The sequence below is a fragment of the Capsicum annuum genome, chromosome 12 (assembly GCF_002878395.1).
Source record: "Capsicum annuum cultivar UCD-10X-F1 chromosome 12, UCD10Xv1.1, whole genome shotgun sequence".
NCBI lineage: Eukaryota > Viridiplantae > Streptophyta > Magnoliopsida > Solanales > Solanaceae > Capsicum > Capsicum annuum.
Window position 1 is genome coordinate 603,380 of NC_061122.1, and position 22,987 is coordinate 626,366.

The 22,987-nt window shown below is 32.6% G+C and overlaps 2 protein-coding genes and 1 long non-coding RNA gene across 3 annotated transcripts; 2 read left to right on the plus strand and 1 right to left on the minus strand.

Annotated features, from left to right (window-relative positions):
* The first annotated feature begins 5,252 nt into the window (after positions 1-5,252).
* LOC107849740 (CASP-like protein 2B1) lies at positions 5,253-8,607 on the plus strand. The gene is made up of 3 exons (XM_016694302.2): positions 5,253-5,575; positions 6,242-6,374; positions 8,119-8,607. The coding sequence occupies exons 1-3, from the start codon at positions 5,352-5,354 to the stop codon at positions 8,365-8,367; spliced, it is 606 nt and encodes a 201-aa protein (XP_016549788.1). The 5' UTR covers positions 5,253-5,351; the 3' UTR covers positions 8,368-8,607.
* Positions 8,608-8,969: 362 nt separating this feature from the next.
* Positions 8,970-10,921, plus strand: LOC107850068. The gene is made up of 3 exons (XR_001668437.2): positions 8,970-9,089; positions 10,381-10,525; positions 10,731-10,921. It is a non-coding gene; the product is annotated as an uncharacterized LOC107850068 (long non-coding RNA).
* A 567-nt stretch (positions 10,922-11,488) lies between these two features.
* On the minus strand, positions 11,489-17,390 carry LOC107851609. The gene is made up of 5 exons (XM_016696690.2): positions 16,681-17,390; positions 14,836-15,054; positions 12,478-12,567; positions 12,232-12,336; positions 11,489-12,022 (listed from the first exon to the last, which is right to left on the minus strand). The coding sequence occupies exons 1-5, from the start codon at positions 17,215-17,217 to the stop codon at positions 11,804-11,806; spliced, it is 1,170 nt and encodes a 389-aa protein (XP_016552176.1). The 5' UTR covers positions 17,218-17,390; the 3' UTR covers positions 11,489-11,803.
* Positions 17,391-22,987: the final 5,597 nt, after the last annotated feature.

The following is a 22,987-nucleotide window of genomic DNA, read 5'->3' on the forward strand; positions in this document are numbered from 1 at the left end:
GAACCAATGACCTCGTTGGTCACGGCTGAGGTGAGTTGGTCACGGCTGGCACCCCTCTTGGGTCCAGGCCACCACTCCAAGTCGTGGCTCCACACATGAATCGATCCTCGTTGGTCACGGCTGTGCCTAGTTGGTCACGGCTGGCACCCATCTTGGGTCCAGGCCACCACTACTGGCACACAGGCCATCACTACGAGTCACGACCCAACGGCTCCCCACACGTGGATCGATCCTCGTTGATCACGACTACGCCCAGTTGGTCACGGCTGGCACCCCTCTTGGGTCCAGACCATCTCTCCTAGCGCGCAGACCACCACTCCAAGTCACGGCCCAACTCGTGGGACTCTCAACGAGAGCACCAATGTTATAAACCAAACGGAAAAGTCCAACCCAAAAAACTAGTCTTTTGGGTTGGGCTCTACTGTTTGATTTATAACATATAAAGTATATGGGATTTGTTTTTGTTCTTATAAAAAAGGTAGTAGATGAAACAAAAAAGGAAAAAATAAAGAAAAGAGGACCAATATTCATATTTACAAGTATTTATTTCATTTTGAATAATGTAAAAATTAGTCACATGGCAAATTTTGTTGAATTTTCCATTTTATCTGACATAAAAATTGATGTCCAAATAATATGGAATTTATTGGTGAATATGGGTTTTCATTATTATCATATGGTCTATCAAGTGGACACGCTTCCAATTTCCATTTTCCCAACTTTCAACTATACATACATTCATAAAAGATGTCTAATTTACCAAATAATATAATCACTAATATATCTCAATCACATTTTTTTACTTAGAAAAATGAATAATATTTGGCTATATATATATATATATAATGGCTATCTCGTAATCAGTGGCGGAGTCAGGATTTTTACTAAGAAGATTCAAAATCGAAAAAAGTAAGCATAGGAACTAGCCGAAGGGGGTTCGACATCAACTATATATACATAAAAAATAATTTTAACCACATATAAATAGCATAATTTTCCATCAAAGGGGGTTATGAACCCCCTAACTACAAGCTGCACGTAATTGCTCAACTTTTCAAAAATGTCAACGAATGTGTATTCAATCACTCAACTTTTCATGAAAATCCAATACGAATGCGACATTCAGGGACAGAGCTACTTTTTGATGGAGGAGTTCATTCAAACTTTCTTCGGTGGAAAATTATATTATTTATACATAGTTTAAAAAAAAATTATATGTATATAGTCGATATTGTCCCCCCTTCGATTTGTTCATATGTTTATTTCTGAATCATTTGAGTGATAATCCTAACTCCGCGACTAACAACATTATTCTTAAAAGTCCGAATAATATAGATTATAAGTCAAATTCCTCCATCACACCATATACTTTCTCCTCCACATGTTACTCGATCTAATATATATATATATATATATATATTCTTATAACATCGTATTCAAACTAACTTATGCATACTTAGACTATTTTACTGAATATCTATATCTTCATGCAAGTATCGAATAACTTTCTTCATCGAGGTTTGAACGGATAGAAAGAGATCAGTACTTAATATTTTTTGTATGATCTCGAGATTTTCACCTACTTCATTGTCCGCTTTATCGATCTTGTCCTATATTATATATATGCATTTTATTTGCCCTTAAATAATGATGGTGACTATCAATCAAATCATAGCTTGAATGCAAGATCTTAGCCTGTCGTTTGTTGCCTTCTGCAAATTTAATGGAGTTTTAATTTCAATTATTTTCACAAAAAATAAAAATAATATTCGAATAATAATTATTTTATTCAACTTGGTAAGGAGTTCAATAATTCAGTTTTAAGATTGGAGTTGTTAGTAAAATTGTCATGACTTCATACTCAAATGAACATGAATCGTACTATTCGATTAATTGAAATACAATACATTTTACTACTTGAATAGTTAAACAAATAGAACCATAAAAGAAATTACCAACGTTGTAATATAAGTGCAAAATTCAACTAATTGAGAAACTTTTTTTCTAGTAAGTACAATTTAATTCACATGCACCTTTAATTAAAAAGTTTAGGTTCAAGTTTTGAAAACAGAATAATCTTGGGCGAGGAATGTTTCATTTACGTAATGAATTTTTTCGAAAGCAAATTCAAATTAGTCAGACCAAGAAGTGAGTATCGTCGCATAAAACATCAAAGAAATATTTGGTATTTTTTCAACTTTGGCAACAAAAAGCCCCACGATATTAATTGATATAAAATAATAATGCTGTGTGAATCAAGGTCAAAAATTGTTATTGAATAGATAAAAAGCATATTCAGAATTCAAAGTTTATATTATGAGTTTATGTGATGATATCACGTTAAACATATAATAATAGTTGAGTTTACAGTCGAATATTAATAGATATATAGTAGAGTTTTTACTATTTATACAAAGTCTTAGATCTTTCCCCCCTTAATTATGTATATTTTAGATTCAAGCCTTGAGATCTTTTTTTTTAGGAGTCTTTCATGAATCTGAATTAACTGTGTTCCAAAATGAGTATGGAGAACCTAATGAAAAACAAAAGCACTACGTATATTACTTCCTCCGTCTCAAATTTCTTAATTTGATTTCTCACTTTACTTATCTTTTTCCATTAATCAAGAAGATACAATTTTTTTTTCATGTTTTATCCTTTGCATTAATTATTTTTTCTTTAAATTAAAATATAAATATCATTTAATATGGGTACTGTAGTAAACTAGTCATGTTATTAATTATTTTTCTTAATTAATATGTTATCTCAATTTGGACGGATAATTTGAAACGGAGAAAGTACTTGTTCAGCACAAATTAAATTTAGAAAAAACACACCTTGTTGTGTCCCTTTTGTTATGCATGAAATAATGGGTCTATCATAAATGTGATTCACCACACTATAATTCATCAGAAAATTTATTGCAATTTCTCATCCTTATCATGACTCTTTGCACCTTGGGACAAGTAACTATTGCCTCTTCCCAGAAAAATAAAATAAAAATAAAAGTACAGTATTGCGCTTTTTTTTTTTTTTATTCGGTGTTTGATGTTCGTATTGGAGTCCCGACTAATTCGGATTGCGCATTACAGGATTCATTAAGGTGATAGCGCTCCCAACATAGTTTTTTCCATACCCAGAATTGAACCCTCGACCTCTGGTTAAGGGTGGAGCAGGCACATTCACTGCACCACAACCCATGTTGGTAGTATTGGTTTTATTTGAAGATGAAGATTAGCTAGGCTTCTCCATTTATTGCTGTTCTTCTTATATATCTCCAATTATTATTGCATGAAAATTGAGGTGTTTTCTCCCTATTTGTACACATGGTGAAACGGAAGCTTTGTGTCTGTGTGAGTGAGATAACTCATTCAAATAATCAAATTAATACATTTTTGTGAGCCAATTTAAATCCAACGATACTTATTCGCTACATTGACTTAATAGTAGGGGTGCACATGGTATGGTATATATCGAATATCAGATCGAAATTAAAATTTTTTATATCATGGTATAGATATTATGGTATTTAGTAGGAATTTTAAATTATTTTGGTATTTGATATTTATGCAATAAATACCGAAATACCGTATACCGTATCGAAGTTTTTTAATAATATATAAAACTCATATATATATATATATATATATATATATATTATATTTAAAATTATTAAATATATTTATATATCATTCATTAGTCAATTGAACACAAAAGCAACTTTTATTCAGAAATAAATTTTTTGAGAAACTTATTATTTAAGAGTACTATGCTTAAGTTTAGGTAGTGTTTTTCGGAGTTTGCATCTTGAACTATTCAATTGTGATTGAAATGTTATTTTTGCGTAATTTATTAACAAAGATAGTTGTTAGCCTAACATGATTGAAACGTTTTTAAAATTTAAAGTTATAGTTTTTTTATATGAATATATGTAATTAAAAATTAACTAAAGTATGGTTACCGAATTACCATATCGTAAAATACCGAAATTGAATTTAAAAATACCGAACCACACCGAACTAATTTAGTATGGTAATGATATTGTTCTTTTAGATACTGAAAATTGAAGTTACCATACCGAAGTTTAAAATACCGTACCGTATCATGTACACCCCTACTTGATAGATATCTTTAAAAAACAATAAATATAATACTTCTTTCATCCCATTTACATGTGTTATGGTTTGATCGGATACATAATTTAAAAAATAAAAAAAGATTTAATGATGTTTATCATACTGTCCTTATTAAAAATGTACTATTACTATCTTTAATTAAGTGGGTGAAAGTATAAGTGGAATTGTGTCTTTAAATAGTTACCAAATAAGAAAAGATGATATACTCTTCGGGACGGAGAAAAAAGGAAATGACACACATAAAATGAAACGGAGGGAGTATGATTTCACTATATCACCTTTTGAATATAATAAATTTATTAATGCTTTTGGAAATACATTAGACAATGAATAGATTTAATACAAGAGTAAAATAGACATAAATAGGTAAATTATTCATTAATTTTTCAAATTGAATAAGTATTGTTGTACAGTAATTTTAGTAATATAGCCAACGAAGATGGACGGATGGACTAATTTTTGTAGCTAAATTAAATTAGATTAATTTAATATTGTAAAATTAAAATTTAAATATTAAAAAATTATACGTAAAATACCATAAATTGCAATTTTTCTCATATTAATATGATAAATAAAATACACCTTAAAATAGTGATCAAAATTTATATTGTTTGAATTAAAAAAATTATGAAGTGTTTTAAAACTGAGGAGTACTGAATTTCGATTTAAGTTATATATATATATATATATATATATAGTGATGGTGTAAAGATTGGATGTTTTGGTCCCTCAGTTGATCTTAATTTTAGTGATATTTGTTTAAGGACATTTTATCTTCAATTAATTAAATAACATATTTTAGATGGTGTAAAAATATTGTTTAACAAAAGATTTACTAATATAAAGAGTTAAATTTATTTCTATGGCTCTTTAGGTGAAAGTAATGATCAAATCATCAAAACCACTAACTGAAGGTAGTAATTCACTTGGCATTCTCACAGTCCAATAAAAATGCAGCTAAGCTCCATCACTACATATCTCATAATTAAAATAATGAAAAACAATGTCACAATATATTATTTTAATAATAAAAAATGAAATGTTGCATTAAATATATGAAACAGACTATACTGAGAATCTCTTCTATATAAGTGGTTCAACTTTTCTTGGGAAACTGCAATTGCCTTTTTCTTGTGTTTTCTCTAAGCTAAAGCTTTTGAGTTTGTGTTGCAATTGCTTTAGTTTTTTTTTTGTTTTTTTTTTACTAAAAAAAAAATGAGTTATTTGGGAATTGGAGTTAGTCCTGGAAATGTTCCAGTTTATCATGGGAATAATTTGAAAGTTATTGATAGAAGAGTAAGAGTTATAGAGCTTGTATTAAGATGTGTTATTTGTGGTTTAGCAATTCTTGGTGCTATTTTAATTGGTACTGATAAACAAGTTAAAGTTATTTTCTCTATGGAGAAAATTGCTAAATTCACTGATATGAAAGCTCTTGTGTAAGTAATATAATTTCTCCTCTTGTTTGCATGGTGTGTTTATTTTGTTCTGATTAATTTGAATTCATGTCGAAAAGTTTCACTTAAAATAAAGCGCGTCCTCTTTAGAAGAGGGTACTCTCAAGTCTCGAATCCAAGGCCTTTGGTGTGTCTGGAATAAAGTTTTCTATTAAAGGTGGCTCTATATTCTTGAACTCGAGATCTTCAGTTGGTCTAAAAGTTCTACGTGAAATAAAACGTTGCTATTAAAGGTGATTCTAAGTTTGGACTTTATTATTCAAATCTTAAACTCGAGACCTTCTGGTTAAGGACATAGGAGCCCGTAACCTTTGGTGTGTCTGGAATAAAGAGTTTTCTATTAAAGGTGGCTCTATATTCTTGAACTCGACACCTTCAGTTGGTCTAAAAGTTCTACATGAAATAAAGCATTCTCTGCTAAAGGCAATTCTATTTAAGTTTGGATTTAGGTCTGATGTGAAGTTCCACTCAAAATAAAGTGTTCTCCACTTATAAAAGGGACTTTAATATTCAAGTCTTAAACTCGAGATCTTTAGTTAATGTGATTTTATTCAAGTCTTGAACTCGAGACCTTTGGTGGTGTTTATGACCAAAATTTCAAGTCTTTAAAGGTTTTAAAAAAAGTGAATTATGTGTATATTTTTGCAGGTTTTTAGTGATAGCCAATGGGTTAGCTGCTGCCTACTCACTGGTACAAGTTGTAAGATGCATTTTGAGTATGATTAAAGGAAGTGTTCTCTTCAATAAACCATTGGCTTGGGCTCTATTTTCTGGTGATCAGGTAAACAATTAAATCAAATGCTAGCTCACCTATTATGTTCTTTTTTTAGTTTTTCACCTAGTCCTCGATACTCGTATTGTGGTCTGATCAAATTAAATCAGATTTGTGCCTAGATGTCCTATGTTAGGGGTGGCACGCTCTCTAATAAAGATGACTTCATGCCCAGGTTTTGAACCTGAGACTTGCTCGTACCCATTTTTGGAGGATCTGATACGGGTGAGGCCATATTTTTGGAGAGTCCGAGCAACTTTAGCTCACCACAACCCTTGTTGGTAGCTCTTATTTAATTAAGATGCTTGTTTGTACTCTCCAAAAATGTCATCGGGTGCTTGTAGGATCCTCCAAAAGTAGTGCATTTTTGAAGGATCCGACACACGTGAGGTAACATTCTTGAAGAGTCCGAGCAACTTAGCTCACCACAACACCTTGTTGGTAGCTCTTATTTAATTAAGATGCTTGTTCATACCCTTCAAAAATGTCATCGGGTATTTGTAGGATCCTTCCAATAGTGCATTTTTAGAGGATCCGATACGGATGAGGCAACATTCTTGGAGAGTCCGAGCAACTTAGCTCGCCACAACCCCTTGTTGGTAGCTCTTATGTAATTAAGATGCTTGTTCGTAATCTTCAAAAATGTCATCGGGTGCTTGTAGGATCCTTCAAATAGTGCATTTTTGAAGTATCCGACACACGTGAGGCAACATTCTTGAAGAGTCCGAGCAACTTAGCTCACCACAACCCCTTGTTGGTAGCTCTTATTTAATTAAGATGCTTTCTCATACCCTTCAAAAATGTCATCGGATGTTTGTAGGATCCTTCAAATAGTGCATTTTTGGAGGATCTGATACGGGTGAGGCAATATACTTGGAAAGTCCGAGCAACTTTAGCTCGCCACAACCCTTGTTGGTAGCTCTTATGTAATTAAGATGCTTGTTCGTACTCTCCAAAAATGTCATCGGGTGCTTGTAGGATCCTTCAAAAGTAGTGCATTTTTGGAGGATCCGACACACGTGAGGTAATATTCTTGAAGAGTCCGAGCAACTTAGCTCACCACAACACCTTGTTGGTAGCTCTTATGTAATTAAGATGCTTTTTGAAGAGTCCGAGCAACTTAGCTCACCACAACCCTTGTTGGTTTGGTAGCTCTCATTTAATTAAGATGAATTTTGAAGTCTAGTAGTTAATAGTTCTTGAGAATGAGAGTAGTTGGTAGCAATAATGTCTTCTTGTAGAACAAGGCTGCAAAATCAATATTTTGTTTGTAGTGGAAACATTAAATTCATAGACAGTTCGTAAATCATAAAAATTCAGAAGTAAGTCAACTCAAATAAATGAAGATGAAATCCTAGCAAAATATCATTTAAATAAAGAAAAAATAAAAAATTGTTCTGGTCCAAATTCAACTTGTCAATATTTCATATAGTAATCTTCTGGTTCAAATTCAAACATAGATTTATATGAGAGAAATTACTAAAATCTCATCAAAAGAGAACCAAAACTCGAACGAATAGAACATATGGTCCAACGATGTAACTTTTAACGGATAGTACAAATGATACAACTACATGACTTACGGCACGCGACATCGCCCATATTGTTGAAATGGTTCGTCAGTAGTAGAGATGCACCCACCGCGTGTGCCCTTCCTATCGCTTCATTTTCTCTTTTAGTCTATTTACATTTAAATCCTGATTCCGTCATTGACAACTAATGTATCCTCTTTTTTTTCCCCTTAAATTTGCAGTTGATGGCCTACTTGACACTGACCGCCGTGGCGGCAGCCGCGCAATCGGCGGTGTTTGCCAAGTTAGGGCAACCAGAGTTGCAATGGATGAAGATATGCAATATGTATGGGAAGTTTTGTAACCAAGTTGGAGAAGGAATTGCAAGTTCTTTAATAGTGAGTCTTAGCATGATAGTTCTCTCTGCCATTTCAGCTTTCAGTCTCTTTCGTTTGTATGGAAATAGTAAAGGAAAGGGCAATGCAATGTAATATAATGTAATGTAACCTAAGTGCGACTCTTCATTTCGATGCCGCATCCGTATCGGATTCTCCAAAAGTACGCGCCCACTGATGTTTTTGAAAAGTTCGAGCAACATAGATTGTAACTTTGGTGGATTTCCCTTTTGGTCTTTTTGTCTATTTAGATCTTTGTTTTTATATGGGATGTTGTAAAATAAATCAAAGACCAAAGTTGTTGAGATTATAATCATTTCATGTTTGCTTGATTCATATTTAGCTTTATCATTTGTTTAAATGATGTATGTTAATTTACTTTGCTTGTGTCCTTTGGGTGGGACAGTTGGTTTGGAGAATGGTTTTCCACATGGATGATCTGGGATCGATCCCCCTCAATGACTTATGAGTCGAGCCTGTCGCACAGTCCCCTAGATCCGTCCGTGAATATTCATATCGTTTCAATTTTATCGAAATGTTTATTCAAATAGACAATTGGGTAGTATTTACGTGAAAACAACTTAATCTATACTTTGTATTTTGTACTAAAGCATGATATATGCTAAATTTGGCTAATGGCTAGTAAGTATGGAAGCAATTAATGCTTAACCAAATTAAATTAGAGATAAAAAAACATTGAATGTTTTCCCTATTTTGGATTTTACCAAATATAACGCACATCGAAAAAGTCATAGGTTTTCTCACTTTCTTACAACCTTTGACAAGACATTAGAGCAAAGCAAGAACAAAAGAAAATGGTAAAAAAAAAAATTCTTCTCTTTTTCTTGGGATTTATGTTGGATTTTATTCTCCCATTTGTTTGTGATTTTTCTTTTCTTTTTACTTGTCAATTCCGATTTAGTTGAGTTCAGTTATATGAATGTATATATCATTCGGATTTGTCATGATTTGATCTTTAGTTCAGTTTAGTTATATGAATCTTATATATCATTCAGATTTATCATGATTTGATGTTAGTTGAGTTCAGTTATATGAATCTTTTATATCATTCGAATTCATCATGATTCGACCATTGGTTGTCAATGTAGCACGATCATTCTTGTTAATTTGGATTTTGGAAGTACTAAAATTTGTGTGTAGGGGAGTTTTAGATAAAAGTATAGTAATTTTTTTTTTCTAATGAATGAATCATAAAGGGGCTTTTCTCGATTTTCGGGCGGGTTATAAGAGAAGATTGTCATACCAGTAAGTTGTAAAATTTACAAAAAGGTAGGAATATCCGGTAATTATACGATGAAAAATTATTAGATATCCGACAAAATAATTGAGGCGTTACCCGACAAAATAATTAAGGAGGTTATTTGAGGCGCACACAATGGGGCCTAGCATTCACTATTATTAAAAAATGATAGTGATTTGTTCTAGGATTGATAAGTCAAGTTGTGTCCAAGTTAGCTGGCTCAAACACCACAATCGATTATTACAAAATGATAGTGATTTGTTCTATGGTTGATAAGTCGAGTTGTGTCCAAGCTAGCTGGCTCAGACACTACAATCGACTATGAAAATATGATGGTGATTTGTTCGATGATTGATAAGTCGAGTTGTGTCCAAGCTAGCTGGCTCAGACACTACGATCAGTTATGAAAATATGATGGTGATTGGTTCAATGATTGATATGTTGAGTTGTGTCCAAGTTAGCTGGCTTAGACACTACAATCGATTATGGAAAAACAACAGTGATTTGTTCTATGTTTGATAAGTCAAGTTGTGTCCAAGCTAGCTGGCTCAGACACTTGATAAGTCGAGTTGTGTCCAAGCTAGCTAGCTCAGACACTACAATTGATTATAGAAAAACAACAGTGATTTGTTCTATGATTGATAAGTCGAGTTGTGTCCAAGCTAGCTAGCTTCATTAAGTCGAGTTGTGTCAAGCAAGCTGGCTCAGACACTACAATCGATTATGGAAAAATGATGGTGATTTGTTCATTAAGTCGAGTTGTGTCCAAGCAAGCTGACTCAGGCACTACAGTCGATTATGAAAAAACGATGATGATTTGTTTTTCTTTTTCTTTCAAAATTTGCCAGACAACATCAAAAAGAGTTGCAGAGAGGAAAGTGGCTAAGTTTGAGAAGAACATAACAAGAAGAGGATTGAACATAACAGGGAAGAACAAAATGGAACCAGCACACATTGTTCTTGCACTCTTTGCTGTTTTGGTCATTGGATCATGTAAGTTATCCTCTAATTTTCTAGTTAATTTTCTACTAACAATAGAGCGAGCGACAGATCTAAAACTGCTATAGTTAAGTAGAACGAACATACCTCCCAAAGGTTCTACCTTTTCTTGTGCGTTCGGGAATAAATAGAATGTTTCAAAATGTATAGAAGACTCTCGATTGATAATATTATTTTTTTTCTCTTTTTGGATTTGTAGTTATTTTCCAGGTGGTGAAGATGGCTATTAATGGTGGGAACAATGAAGATTGAAGCTTTTAGTTTCTTCTTCTCAAGAATGCTACATTAAGAAATCTTATAAAAATCTATATTTTCAAACAAACTATAAATAATTTTGTTACAACATTCTCTCTTGCTTTGTTGTACTAACTTGTTATGTTAATTTCTTTTCCTTATCTTAATCTCTTTCTTTATGTTTCCTATATCGCGCATTCTGATTTTAATCCTTGTGATTTTTGATAAAGCGCATTAAACATATGACTCGTCTAGTAATCTTACGACTCTAAGGGTCGAGTCGTACCTAAAATAGAACGTCAAATGTTTCATACTGTCCTGGATACGACTCATATGTTGTGTATACGACTTAAGTAAAGGAGTCATACGTTGCACAACGATCTTGAAACACAGGGTATTCCAATTCCTCCCCCTTGGGATCATTCGTCCTCGAATGATACTGACTTGGCTGAAATACCAAGGAAAGCCTGAGATGATGTACTGAACACTTACGAGCTGAATCATGACTAAATATCTTAATCTGAAACTGATGCACGATGCATGGATGGAGCTGAATTAACCGATATGTGCACTTATGATCCCTTTGACTGTGAGGCTCCACAAATTTAATGAATTTATCATTTGTTAAACCTTCCGCTCTGCGCCTAGACCTGTACAACTTTAAAACACTAACACGTGTTTTATCGATGTGGACACTTATCCTAAGCTAGGGTGTCACAGAAATACATACTTGAAAAGTGCATTACATGATCTCATCATCTTATTATCAAATCATGTAGTTCATACAAGAGGTTAAAAAACATAACCATGACTACTCGAATTCGATGGACTATTGGAAATAGACCAGCAGATCTTATAAGATACCAAGAAAATGTATGCTGACTACATCATATATTGATCTTCGGAAATACATCGAAAAGGAGAGAAGGGAACGAGGATTGACACTATGTGTTCACCAAGAATGTAGTCGACGGCCAAGCTATTGGATTTAAGGCTCTGTGGACCTCAAGACTAAGCACTGTCAAGATTGACGACAACTCAGTAGAACTTCTTGTGAACCTGCTTTCCGTATGTGCATTTGCTTTCATCAGACCTACGAGCTGCACGAGTTGGTTTGCTGCCTGCGTTGGAACATTGGCGAGAATCTGAACTTTTCGACAACTTTCTAGAACAAGAATTGTAGCTGGCCTCATGATATATTTGAATGTTGTTTTTGACCAAATCTTTAGCGTCAGGAGAATTGAAGTCGTCAAATTCCTAAAAGACAACATGTTAGACAATGAAACACAAGTCACCTTATTTATAAGAGCGTAACACTATGCAAAATCACTAAGAGTCAAGAATGCCTTGCTAAGGGCTTTCGTTGATAATGGTCGAATTTCACAAACAAATCCCTGCGCTTCAAAGAGCGCCAAGTATCTTAAGAAAATAGTTTTGCAGGTACTTCACGGGTCATGAACACTCACCTTGGACTTTGTTTTGGCATAATAAGGTGTTAAGCAGGGATTTACATCCTTGAGAAACATGTCATCTGGACTGCCGGGAATGGTGTGATCCGTAGAGCTGAATTCCTATTAGAAACAAAGAAACCTAAGTACTCCACCTGGAGCGAATGCTTAACGTGCACATTTCATTGCATAAAAGGATACTATCTAAGCTTATATCGGTGTGTTGCATATGAAAATTTTCGCACACTATTTAGATATATTTACCAGTGAATTAGGTGCTTCTTCTTGATCATATCCTGGATCGCTACCAAAAGAGTCGTAGCTTCCTCTTATAGCATATTTGTCTGCTTTGACCTGTGAAAATTGCAGTATCAGCCACTTTCTCCGACAATCTAATGTAATGATATTCACATTAGTACATCCAAAGCACATTGGGAACAAACCAACATACATTTCAAAATCGCGGTAGCAACTGAGTAGCATAATCAAAAGAAACAAAAGAGCGTTTTACACCTATCAGAAGGTCGAGTACAAAACAAACCATATCACTTCATGGCATGAGAAACCAAAAGAGCAGGCAAATGGGATTCCTTACCTTTGTTTCACCTTACTAACTGGTCGAGCAAAAATCCTCTTAAACAGTTTATTCCCATAGGCGATATATGACGCAAGATTCGTTTTGCTAATGCAGAAGAGAGTTATGGAAGTGTTGACTCATTTCAGCAGTGTCACAGGGCTGGTAGCAAACTAGGATAAGTCCAGCATTTTTATAGCCGGGGTGGAGGATCAGGTCAAGCAACAGATACTGGACACCACAGGTTTTAATCTAGGAGAATTTCCTATCAAATATTTGGGGCTTCCACTCACTTCCAGAAAATGGAATAAGATGGATTGTCAGCATTTGGTGGAAAAAATTACTAGCAGGATTCATGTAGCATATGCAAAGCACCTATCCTATGCAGGAAGATTGCAAATAATCATGGCAGTACTATTTTCTATATACAACTACTGGGGTGCTGTATTCATATTGCCACAAAGCATTTTGAAAGAGGTAGACAGGTTATGTAAAGATTTTCTCTGGGGAGCTACTGAAGGAAAGAGAAAAATAGCTCTAGTAACCTGGAAGAAAGTGTGTGTACCAAAGAAGTTTGGTGGGCTAAACATCAAAGGATGAATATAGCCTCAGTAGGTAAGTTGTTGTGGCAACTTGCTAGGAAAGAAGATATACTATGGGTAAAATGGGTGAGTGGTGTTTATATGAAGGAGGAGGAAAATATTTGGAACCATGTCCCATCAGGTGATTGCAGCTGGTACTGGAAAAAGCTACATGCTCTGAAGGAACAAATGGTAAACTGGTACCAAGGAGGGAAATATGTACTCACAGCTACAGGTGCCTACTCAGTTACTAAGAGCTATAATGCTCTACTGGGCAGGATGAATAAACTGGCTGAAGCTTACTTGATTTGGAGCTCAATCACGATTCCTAAACAAAGGGTGATTATCTGGTTAGCACACCAAGGTAGGCTACTAACAAAAGCCAGGCTTACCAAGCTGAATATTCCTATAGACGACCCCAAGTGTTGTTTATGCACTAATGATCAGGAGGAAACGCAACAACATTTGTTTGCTAAATGTGAGTGGACTACTGAATTAAGGAACAAGCTGAGTAATTGGTTGGGGATAAATATTCACTGTGGAGATGTGGCATCTACCCTCAAATGGATTAACAGAAGAAAATGGAGCAAATTTAAGAAGGAAATAGTGGCTGCAACTTGGGGGGCTTTGATATATTATACTTGGCAAGCCAGAAACAGCAAAGTATTTAGGCAACAGAATGTACAAGTGGATCAAAAATTAGTTCAGATACGGAGAGAGCTGTGTGAGCGATTGTCCATGCTAAAACACACAAAGAGAGCTGGTAGATGTCAGATTTTGATAGGAAAACTTTGTAACTAGAGTGATTTTTTTTATTTTTTTTTTGCTAAGGTCTATGTTTGATCACTTCAGTTGGAAGGAGAGCAAACACTAGAGGCTCTTTGTCTGTAATTGACTTGTTTTTGAAATGGTAATTTCACAGATTGTTACCAAAAAAAACTAGATCCATATAGTGTTCTTCCATATTTTCATCATGATGGAGCGAGCAGCAACCAAGAACGATACTATATTTTTCATGCCACGGAGCCTTTGTAGTTCATCAGTGAGTTAGAAAATCATGTTCTTTTCTGTAATATCCTTATCGGACATATTTAAGAGTTCATGGAGGCTGGAGCATTCGAACAAGGAGTCTCTCTTTCTCTTAGGTAGTCGATATTTTGAAAGTTCGAAGTACATCCACAAACTCTAGTTTGGTGCAATTACATTTCATTTTGAAGATTAATAGGTTGGTGATACCGACAGAAAACATGACTGAGTTTAACTAGTTTTTGTTTATCGTAAGTAATGGTGCAACAATGACATACCCAGCATAATCCCACAAAGTGCCTCTACCTCATAGGTAATCATGCAGTTTTTCAAAATACACGATACATCGGAATATAATGGTTTAGACAATAGACAGATCGCAACAAACAGTCCAAATGATTCATATGACACTGATGGCAGGCAATAATGACTTGTTGTTACCTCAGCGAGATCTTCAGCTAGGCATTGTAGTTGCCCTGTAAGAGAAGTGACCTGCCTTTGAAGATTCGGTATAAGCTGCTTTGCCTGTCGGAGTTCTGAACCCTGCTTTTCCAAAAGATCCTGAACTTGAGAATTCATAACATCAGGGAATAGTATGGAATTTTTCAGCGACTTTATCTCTTCCCTTTGCTTTAAGCATAAATCCTTAAGCTTCTCAACCTATCGGAACACGAAGCAAAAGGGCAACATGTTACCTCAAAACTTCAATTCCGTCATGTAAACTCAAAAGATTAACTCGATTCATGTTGAAAATCGCAGGGAGGAAGAAACGATGACATCTTTGGATTGTTTGTTTTTCTGTTCAAACTTCAAAGCCAACTCCAACAACAACAACAACATAACCAGTGTGAAGGGTAACGTGTACGCAGTCTATACCACTACCTCAGATGAAGTCGATAGGCTGTTTCCGATAGACCCCCGGCTCAGGACTTATAATAGTATAACAAACAAAAGAACAGAAAAGCATACGACAAGAAGGGATAACACACTACTAAATAATAAAAGAAATAACCACCATTAAAATGTTAAGCTCCAATAAAGACTCATATCAACCAAACCAAAACATACAAACACATTCGATTAGAAATCAAGCATAATTCCGGCTCATCAATAAACAACCAATAATAACGCAAACGAGCCATATTGACCCAAGATAATTACATCATTCGTTTAGACTATCAACCACCTACACCAGAAACATTTTACGGCAACGAATATGCCGTCTTGAAGACTTGAACTGGAAGTTTTGTGCAAATTTACACCTCCACTAGTCTTGAAAGTCCACATATCAAAAGATAAACTCTTCAACTGAAAATAGACAAAACTTTTGCACCTTGACATAACAACAACAACAACAACATACCCAGTATATTCTCACATAGTGGGGTCTGGGGAGGGTAGAGTGTACGCAGACCATACCACTACCTCAGGTGAAGTAGAGAGGTTGTTTCTGATAGACCCCCAACTTAGGACCAATAACAATATAACAAACACAAAAGATAAGTGCACATAAACTAGTACGGTGTGCAAAAATAAACTAATACCGCTAGCCACCAGATAATACTACCGCCACAAGATAGTACTAAGAACTATCTAACCGAAACCATAGACATCACCTTGACATAAAATGTACCAAATAATTCACAAGGACACAACATTTGAACAAATTCAAGAACACGCTGTGGTTAAACATTTCAATCAAAGTTAGTTTCCATTTATTAAGATGCACGGAAAGCTTCCCTCTAGAGTAAAGAAAAAGAGATAAAATTTAAAGAATTGCGACAGAATGCAACATTGAACTATGTCATATACAAATACAGCACCACTTTCTTTTTTTCGTCAAGCATCAACTCAAGTAACATATGCGTACATTCAACTAGAACCCACGAATAGACCCAACTAATTGATAAACAACCAATGTGCGCTATCAAAAGTCATATCATCCCACATTTTACAACAACAAAAATGCCATCTTGAACGAGACAATTGCAGCATTTCTAAGATTGTGAACTTCCAATACCGAAGACATCGATTATCACTTTCAAGAAAAACAAACATTTCCTAAAAATGCAGTTATAATGCCAATTTACTCCTCCAATGTTCTTAAAAATCCACATATCAAAACTAAAAAAAAGCCAAAAAATATGCATCTTGCCCAAAAATTCAAAAAGGCGCAGCTTTTAAACAAATCCAAATCTATTCTTCAAACTATTTAAATCAAAGTTAGCCTCCAACATCAAGATTCAAAAAGCAACACTAAAACTATACAATATACTAATCGAATACCTCTCGATTTTTCTCCTCAAGCATCAACTTAAGCTCAACAATCTGATCTTCCTGCTCCTTATTCATACTCAACAGGTCCCTCTCACTTCTTAGCACCATCCCTAATGTCCTCGTATTCCCTTTAACCTCCGTTAACGCCTTGTTTCCGCTTCCTTCCTCTTTCTTCTTCACACCACCACCAGCAGAAAAGGTGGAACCTTTAAACAACTTCTTATGCAAGCCACTCAAACCACCACCCCTTTTCGCCGCCGTTTTCTTCAAATCTTCAGCTATAAAATCCACAGGAATAACCAATTTCAAATCACCCTTTTTCTCCTTCTTCAAGAACTTAGAAGAAGAAGAAGATTTGTGTTCAACAAATTTCTTGACCATTGAGGTGAAATTGGATTGATGAGTAGTTTGACCAACCCCATTTGAACCTTTCTTGATTTTGATTAAAGAAGTGTCTGTAGATGAAGAAGGATCAGATTTAGTGGAAGATCTTGAAGAATCTAAAGATGTTTTAGCATAACGAGATGATGGTTTGATTGAAGACATTGTTGTTGCTGTTGTTTGGAGAGATAAATGTTTGAATTTTAGGACAGACAGAGCATTTTCTGAGGTTTGTTGTACGTTACTGTGTCTGTCTGTGTGTAAGAGAGAGAAAGGAGGGGTGTTGAAGAAGAGTATTTTGGCGCTGGATGAATTCAAATTTTTGGGAGCGTTTACACTAAGGAGATTTTCTTCGAATTATTACATTAAATTAGCCTTGACTTTAATGTAAAATTGTTGGTATATGATTAGGAGATTACGTAATTACTTATTTATACGTAACTAAGGTTGAAAATTCACGTCTGAAGTGCATGTAAATGTGTCTGAATATAGTGCATATGGTCCTTTATTATTTCATTCAATTTGTTTCATTAAGTGTGTTAACCGTTCTAGACAATATTATAAAATACAATATTGAAATCATGAGATTGAGAATATTTAATGGGGGTAATATTTTCATTAATTAGCAATTATTTTTTATTAGAACATGCAGGTCATGGAAATTGTGAAAGAGCAATGATAAAATTAAAATTGAGGGTCAAGGAGTTGTCTATGTATATATACTAAATTGCACGAGAGTCATAAATGTGATTTGCAAAGAAACAGCTAGTTTCCTAGATTTAGTATAAAATTTAGGAGTAATTGTGGGATGTTAGTTTAAATATTATTATAAAATATCTCTCATATTAATTAGTGACATATTTGTTAAGAAATTTTGTAGTTAAAATAATTAAGAAATTATTGAATATATTTTTTAAATTTATTCTTAATAATATTTCAATTGAAATGCAGAAATTTTATATTACAATGACTTTATTAAAAAAAAATATGGTAAATGCTTTAATTTTGAATTAATTACTTATAATTTTGGAGATGGTTACAACTTCCCCATTTTATCATAGTTGTAGGAGTTTTCAAGTTCAAAATTACCTTTTGAATTCAAAGCCGTTACAACTTCTAAGATTTATCCAGAACTTATTCTCCCCACATTTTTTTAAGTTTGTTTTCTTTATTATCAAAATCCTAGGATTTCTCTAAACTTATATATCAATTGATAATTTGATAAAAAGATTTTAAAGTTATGTAATAAATTGTTGATTAAAAAAAATTAAATTGTAATTTGTATACCAAACCTCATAGACACTTGGGCTGGCCAAAATGTTTTTGTTAAATCTTTGGGTATTATCATTAATCAAAGTCAAAATGCATGGTCGCCAAAATGGTTGAAACTTAAATTTATTTGATTTAAATCCATGTATATGTAGAAAAGTATATTATTAAAGTTTTGAATTGAGAATTGAGAACCAATTAGTTTTAAAGGATTAAAGTTTAAATGCAATGGAACAATTATTTTTTAGTGTTTTTAAAAATTAGTGATCCTGTGATATTTTACAAAATGCTTGAAATGTGAGTTTGATTGATTTAAATTCATGTAATGTAGGAAAGTATAAATTCTAATTCAGAATTATTTAAATTTTGAATTGAGAATTGAGAAGTCAATTAGATTTAAAGGTTAAAGTTTAAATGCAATTGGATAACTATTTTTTACCTTTCATTTTTTTCTAATTAGTGATCCTATAAATATTTACAAAATTCATTAAATTCATATTCAATTTCAATTAATAGTAATTTTTTTAAATTTAACCAAAAATGTTATAATTTCGATTGAAATATTATTAAGGTTAAATTTATTGTGAGAGATATTTTATAATATTTAAACTAACTTTCCACAATTACTCCTAAAATTTATATTAAATCTAGAAAACTAACTCCCCGCACGATTAGTCCTCTTTCTTTGCAAATCACATTTATGACTCTTTTGTTTTTTTGGGGAAGTTACAGATTTTAAATATTAAATATTTATTTTTTAATTTGTAAAATTAATTTTTAATTAAACTTACTATTTCAACTGCCGCTCCTTTTTTTTTTTTTTAAACACCAACTACTCCTTCTTTATTTTGAAAATAAAGTACATTATTTAAACTTAAAAATTAAATTTTAGTAAGAAAAGAATACCTTGTTGTGCAAAGTTATCAAATTATTTAAATTAAATATTTAAATAATTTTTTCACAACTATTCCTTTGTAGCAAAATTCGTCCAGAATATGGACTTTTAACTACACAATTATTTGGAAATTTAATTATCTATACAATAATATCCATTTTAATATCATATTTCCAAAAAATTAAATGTTATTTGTAAATTATTAATAGTTTTAGTAATATATTGTATAGATATAGATTATTATTATTGTTATTATTATTATTAATAATAATAAGAATAATTAATTTGTATTAAAATTCATAAATTTATTAATTAATGCAGACGTTAAAACGATTTAAAAAAAACTATTACTCCTTCTCATGCGGATATTCCCCACTTCACAAAGATAAAGCAAAACATTAAAAAATCCAAATAATTTATGTAAAATTATGGAACGATTATTTATAAACTGTAAAAGAGTTTTTTGGGGTACTGGACGTAGGGGTTGACGTTCGGTATTCGGTTCGATATTTTCAAATTTGGATTTGGTAATTTGGCAATCGGTATTTGAATATAGATACCACATACCATACTTATAAATATCAGTTCGGTAGTTTGGTAATCGATAAATTAAACGTTGGTTCAGTACGGTATTTGGTAATATCATATTACAGTTGGAGATGTGCAAATGTATGTTTAAATTCCAAAGAGTATATTTAATATCATATTCGGTTATTTTTGTTGCTTTTTACGAATATATTATTAAGGTCCAAGAGATTCTCTGAGATGACTAGCACTATTATCTATTGAGTTGTGTTAGACATATATACATATACATATATATATATATATATATATATATGCTAGCACGAGCCCGATATATGTTGTTTTTGTGTCTCAATTTATGTGACACAAATATACTTTAGATAATCAATCATTAAAATAATTTAAATTATTAATTACTGTGATTTATAAATTTTTTTCATTCTATTGTAAATCAAGTGATACTGATATAATTTCGAGAGTCAATCGAATATTTTATATCTTTTATATTTTTAAGTTGTTAATTATGTGATTTATAATGCTTTTAACATAATTTTTAAATAAGATATTAATACTCTCTCCGTCCCAATTTACGTGTCTTCTCTTTTTTATATAATATATATTACTTTATGTTTTCCTCTGTTCCATCATAATTTATACGGCACTAATATAATTTGTATAGTCAACCAGATATTTTATGTTGACATATCATTTTGTGTATTTTATCTTTTTTTATGAAATGTTATTTATTTTTTAATGCTTAAATAATCATAAAAATTAATTAGGGTTGATATAATAAAATCACAATTGAAACAACGAAGCAAACATGTCTTAAAAAACTTATAATAACTAATTATAAGTGATAACAAAATTATTATAAAAAATACTTGTGAAAAATTTAAACATGTCTCAAATAAATTAATTTAAAACATCAAGAGTTGATTTATCATTTTATGTCCAATTTATCTTTTTTATTAATCATTAAATGCGTAGATGACTTATAGTAATAATTAACTTAGGCGATATAGTAAAATTACAATTGAAGCAGTTTAAAAAGGTACACAAAACATCAAGAATTAATTTATTATTTTATTTTTATTTTATATTTTTTATTAAATATTATTATTTTTTAATAATTAAATGACTTATACTAATTAATTAAGGATAATATAATAAAATTAAATCAAAGTGGCACAAGTAGTCACGTCAAAGACATGCCTGCTTATTGCCCTTTATTATTATTATTATATATATATATTCGATATTCGGTAAATATCGAATACCAAATAATATTAATATCTTGTACCAAACTCAATCCCGAATATCAAAATATTAAAATTTTACTCCCAAATATCATATTAAATACCGAATTATCGAAAATCAATTATCAAAAATTTTTATTCGATTTTTGGTATTATATGCTCAGCCCTAGCTGGACGGGGGTTGGCGGAAGGGGCCTTTTTTTTAATTTTTAAAAAACTTATTGTTTTTTAATTTTTAAATTTAAAAAGCTGTAGGAAAAAAACTGATTGCCTTTTAAAAAAAAATTAATATTATTTAATATATATATATATATATATATATATATATATATATATATATATATTGTTTCACTCTCTCATACACGCGTGTAGTCACGCATCATATCCTACTCAACCATTTTAATACCATATAGATCTGGTCAATGGTCAAAGTGTTTAAAATATTTAGTTTTATTGAGTTGAGTGGTTCAGATGACAAATAGCTAAATAGAAGTATCCACTTTACAAAACAGATCAAGTACAACAATCCACCGAGCTATTTTGCCTTACATTTAATTGCCCTTCTATTTCAGCGAGGATAGCTCAAAGGTAAGAAAGACAGCAAAAACGTTGATTGAGATATATTAGTGATTATATTATTTGGTAAATTAGACATCTTTTATGAATGGGAAAATGGAAATTGGAAGCGTGTCCACTTGATAGACCATATGATAATAATGAAAACCCATATTCACCAATAAATTCCATATTTTTTGGACATCAATTTTTATGTCAGATAAAATGGAAAATTCAACAAAATTTGCCAGGTGACTAATATTTTACATTATTCAAAATGAAATAAATACTTGTAAATATGAATATTGGTCCTCTTTTCTTTATTTTTTCCTACCTTTTTTATAAGAACAAAAACAAATCCCATATACTTTATATGTTATAAATCAAACAGGAGAACCTAACCCAAAAGACTAGTTTTTTGGGTTAGACTTTTCCGTTTGGTTTATAACATTGGTGCTCTCGTTGAGAGTCCCACGAGTTGGGCCGTGACTTGGAGTGGTGGCCTGCGCGCTAGGAGAGGTGGTCTGGACCCAAGAGAGGTGTCAGCCGTGACCAACTGGGCATAGTCGTGACCAGCGAGGATCGATCCACGTGTGGGGAGCCGCACATTGGGCCGTGACTCGTAGTGATGGCCTGTGTGCCAGTAGTGGTGGCCTGGACCCAAGATGGGTGCCAGCCGTGACCAACTAGGCACAGCCGTGACCAACGAGGATCGATTCATGTGTGGAGCCACGACTTGGAGTGGTGGCCTGGACCCAAGAGAGGTGCCAGCCGTGACCAACTGACCTCAGCCGTGACCAACGAGGTCGTTGGTTCTCAAGCGGAGACGATTGTTATGAACCAATTGTCCCACATCGGAAAAATAGAGAAATGCTAAGGGGATTATAAGGCAAATGGTTCTCCCACCTATTAGACTAGTCTTTTAGGTTGGACTCTTAACGTACTTGATTTCCTTGTTAAATATTCAAAATATTTATCTTGTATGCTCCTTTGTTATTTCATTCAATTTGTTTCAACTTTGATGTACTTGATTTCCTTGTTAAATATTCAAAATATTTATCTTGTTCATTACGTGCGTTAGCCGTTCTAGACAATATTATAAAATAGAATATTGAAATGATGAGATTGAGAATATTAAATGTGGTAATATTTTTTATTAGCAATTATGTTTTCTAAGAATAGGTCATGGAAATTGTGAAAGAGCAACTTGCACGATCATAATAAAGTAAAAGGTGCTAATTTACGAGTACTAATTGAAGGTTTGTGAGTGGAAATGAAATTTTTCTCAAAAACGGATTAAATCATATTTTTAAAATTTGATCAAATTTTATTACCAAATATATATATATATATATATATATATATATATATATATATTAAAAGTATGAAATCTTTAAAAAAGTGAATTGAACTTTTTATCTTTCATTAAAAG

Bases quoted from the DNA above. Each gene is read 5' to 3' on its own strand.
- LOC107849740 (XM_016694302.2), top strand. From the start codon at position 5,352: ATGAGTTATTTGGGAATTGGAGTTAGTCCTGGAAATGTTCCAGTTTAT. The intron at 5,576-6,241 runs GTAAGTAATATA...ATATTTTTGCAG, and splicing joins ACTGATATGAAAGCTCTTGT to GTTTTTAGTGATAGCCAATG. The intron at 6,375-8,118 runs GTAAACAATTAA...TTAAATTTGCAG, and splicing joins CTCTATTTTCTGGTGATCAG to TTGATGGCCTACTTGACACT.
- LOC107851609 (XM_016696690.2), bottom strand. From the start codon at position 17,217: ATGTCTTCAATCAAACCATCATCTCGTTATGCTAAAACATCTTTAGAT. The intron at 12,568-14,835 runs GTAACAACAAGT...CAATTTTCACAG, and splicing joins TAGCTGAAGATCTCGCTGAG to GTCAAAGCAGACAAATATGC. The intron at 12,023-12,231 runs GTGAGTGTTCAT...GTTGTCTTTTAG, and splicing joins ATGCCAAAACAAAGTCCAAG to GAATTTGACGACTTCAATTC.